The 3,185-nt window shown below is 46.8% G+C and overlaps 1 protein-coding gene across 1 annotated transcript; it reads left to right on the top strand.

The window, feature by feature from the left end:
* Nucleotides 1–95: 95 nt before the first annotated feature.
* TEOVI_000503000 (uncharacterized protein) lies at nucleotides 96–2,900 on the top strand (the record flags this gene model as incomplete). Its single annotated transcript, XM_067220367.1, has 1 exon — nucleotides 96–2,900. One exon carries the CDS (start codon nucleotides 96–98, stop codon nucleotides 2,898–2,900), a length of 2,805 nt encoding a protein of 934 aa, XP_067076468.1.
* Between the last annotated feature and the right edge of the window lie 285 nt (nucleotides 2,901–3,185).

The raw sequence follows: 3,185 nt of genomic DNA, 5'->3' as shown, positions 1-3,185 counted from the left end.
AAAAAAAAAAAAGAGGGGACTGGAAGGGCCCTTGGGGTGATACGTGTTAACGTTGGTGCGCGGGGCAAGCGACTGCTGCCTGCATTGCATGAGTAATGCGACCCTCCAGGCGTTGCAGCGCGGCCGAACCAATAAAAGGGGACGTGTACGGGAAAAAACTTCCGGAGAGCACTTCTACGCGATCGGCGGGTCCAATTAGCGGAACGGATGCTGAAAAACCGGTTCTTCATGTATGGAAAAACCTCGGCGACGATTCAGGAACAATCACTTCCTTCTGGAAAACCATAAAATCTCCCAATTGTAGATACTCCGCAATGCTGGCGTTGCGCATCACGTTGGTTGCTGCGCTCCCTCTGATGCTAATTTCACACTTCTACAAGGAGAAACTTCCCATGTATGCTGTCCTCGGGCTTTTAGGTGTGGCCAATAGCCAAGATACCGTCGGGGAACAAGTTTCCTTTACCATCACATTAGTCCAAGTCGGGGTTTGGAGCACGATATGGGGCAGTTTCTTAAGTTTGTTTGATATACCTAAAAACGAAGCGCTGTGGTGGTCCTTAGCTTTCCTCGGTTGTTTTGCTGTTGGACTCACGGGTAACCTGCGGTGCAGGCGACAGGCCGTTTTGTTTACGATCATCGTTATGGAAGTGCAGCGATCGAAAGAAGAGTGGAGCGCCCTCACAGCTTTGCTTGTTGGGCGTGACATAATTATGAGTGCATTTTTCGCACAGTTACAGGCGATTCTTCTTCCAGTAAGTATGAACCGTCGTGTGGACAGAGAGATGGCAAAGGCTTGCGGGTATTTAGCCGCCATCGTACGCGACGCAGCGAAGGTTTGTTGGTCGAAGGATCCGTTAGAAGTTCAATTAACACTCCCAAAGCTAAGCTCAGATCCCTTGCAAGACTGTTTCATTACCATTCCCGGCCAACTAACCTACGTCTCCTACGAGGTGTGGGTTTCCACGCGTCAGTTAGAATTGCGGAGGGAACGCTTAAAGGTTTTGCAGGACGTTATGCCTATGTTACACGGCCTTACAGCAGTGGCGCGTATAATGAGTGCAGAAGGGGCATATCGAAAGCACCGGCACAGGAGCACTGAAAAAATGGGCGAAGACGCGATAATGAGCACGGCGCTCGAGCGACTCAACGACTCCGTGAATTCTTTTTGTGATGCCTTGAGTAACACTATGGAGCAGCTCTCTACGGTGCTTGAACCCCGTGATGTTATCGAGCGGGTTCCTTTCGACGAATTCGCCACTGCAACATCTAACCTTCAATCAGCACTTGACAAGCTACACTACGACACCATGGCGCACGATTTTGTACCTGAGGATACTGTTTGGTATATGCACCTGGTATTTGCCCATCATATGATGATCTTGTTAGGCGAGGAAATCCACAAATATGCGGAAAACCTCCGAAATTTTGACCCTTCGCGATTCAAATCGGGATCGCGACGCTTCATTGAGTTTTTCTTCTTAGATGTCTTCCACGGCTTCGTTAAGATGATCAAAAATCGTTTCACATTAGCCACACCCCATGATGTACGCGTATTCAAGAACGCTTTTAAAATTGCTTGTGCGTATATTGTTGGGTGTGCGTATTCACTTTACATCGACAAGGAGAATGTTTACTATTTCGGCATGACTATTCTCATGGGTGTGGGCTTACCCACAGCTGGTGAGTCTATAATGAGTGGAGTGCAGCGTGTTGCGGGACTTCTCTTTTCCACATCCCTGGCGTATGCTGTCGACCGGAACTATCATCATGGTTGGGAATCGTTCGTCTGCGTGCTTTTTGGGGTATTCATCGCACTTTTTGCGCGTGTAGCTCCAGCCTATGCTAGTTGTGCTCTTCATTGCGCAATAACACTTCCACCTTCTCTGCACGTGGTCTCTGACTTCCGTCTTACACTCAGTCGACTCGTATCAAATGCATTTTCAGTGATGTCATATTACGCGATAGTTGTGTTCATATTCCCTGTAGACCCAATCAAGGTGTTGCACAATACGGAAGTATGTGTGGTGAAAGCATTGTCAGAGAACTTTTCGGAACTTATGGGACTCGTCCATCCCCCAGTTGGTGAAGGAGACGATGAGGGAAGTGAAATAATGTCACTTTTGCTAAGGATTAAGGGACGGAGGGAGGCGGTGTGGGAAACGTTGAAATCGGTACGCGTGTGCATGGGAGTAGCGGCAACAGAACCTATTCTTCACGGTATACCGTATCCTGCGCGTGGTCAAGAGGAGTTTGTTCCCGTCTTGCGGCGCCTCGCAGCCTCTGTGGATATTATTTTACTTGGATTATTACACACACACAGGCAGCGGCCAGGGGGAATGGATCATGAGATCCAGCAAGTGTTCGCAACAATACAACCTGTTGTGCGGGAAATTGACAAATACTCCGTTCATGTGATGCAAGACTTCGTAGACGCGGTCCACAAACCAATGGAATGGTCTTATGACTTGGCTGCGGAACACTACTCGAAACTCCGCGAGTTAACTGTGCTGTTGAGGGCCGCTTTTAAAAGTGTGTACGAGGATATTATTGCGGGATTGAGGAGAAATGCGGTGCAGATAAAACTTGGAAAGTTTCCAAACCATAATTTCCTGGACATGAGCTGCACTTTTGATGGTGCGAGTTTTGCGCATGATGCAAATGAAATGAGTCTTTCTTTTGGCGATACGCTACGATTGGACGAACTACTTGATTGTGAGGAGCTAACAGCGCCGCGTAATGCAAGTTTCTTGCTTGCTCCAAAAGATTTTACAATCAATCACGACATGAATATGAGCATTGCTATTCTTGTTGGTATTAATCTATTCTGCACGCAATTGAAAAAGACCATGGAAGCCACATCGCAACTAAACGCCTTCGAAAGGAGCCGCATTGGCAGTTGATGAAGTTGATTAAATGAAGCTCCTTTTTTTTTTTCGTTGTTATTGGTGTTGGTTATGTATTCACGTGCATGACAGGATGGATTAATGTATGGATATATTGGAATGTGACCACTACGTTACGTATTTTTTTTGGGGGTGGGAGAGGGGTTACTTGTTTTCTTTCTTCGTGTGCGCGCCTGTATTCTGTAACTCCATGTTTTGGCAGTTAATAAAGTTAGTGAACCTTTAAAAAAAATTTTTAAAAACTTCTCCTTGCTCCCTTTTATCCTCTTGAGCATGAGTGCT

This window comes from Trypanosoma equiperdum (assembly GCF_001457755.1).
Source record: "Trypanosoma equiperdum strain OVI genome assembly, contig: ctg_1131, whole genome shotgun sequence".
Taxonomy (NCBI): Eukaryota; Euglenozoa; class Kinetoplastea; order Trypanosomatida; family Trypanosomatidae; genus Trypanosoma; species Trypanosoma equiperdum.
This window is presented reverse-complemented; position numbering and strand designations above follow the sequence as displayed.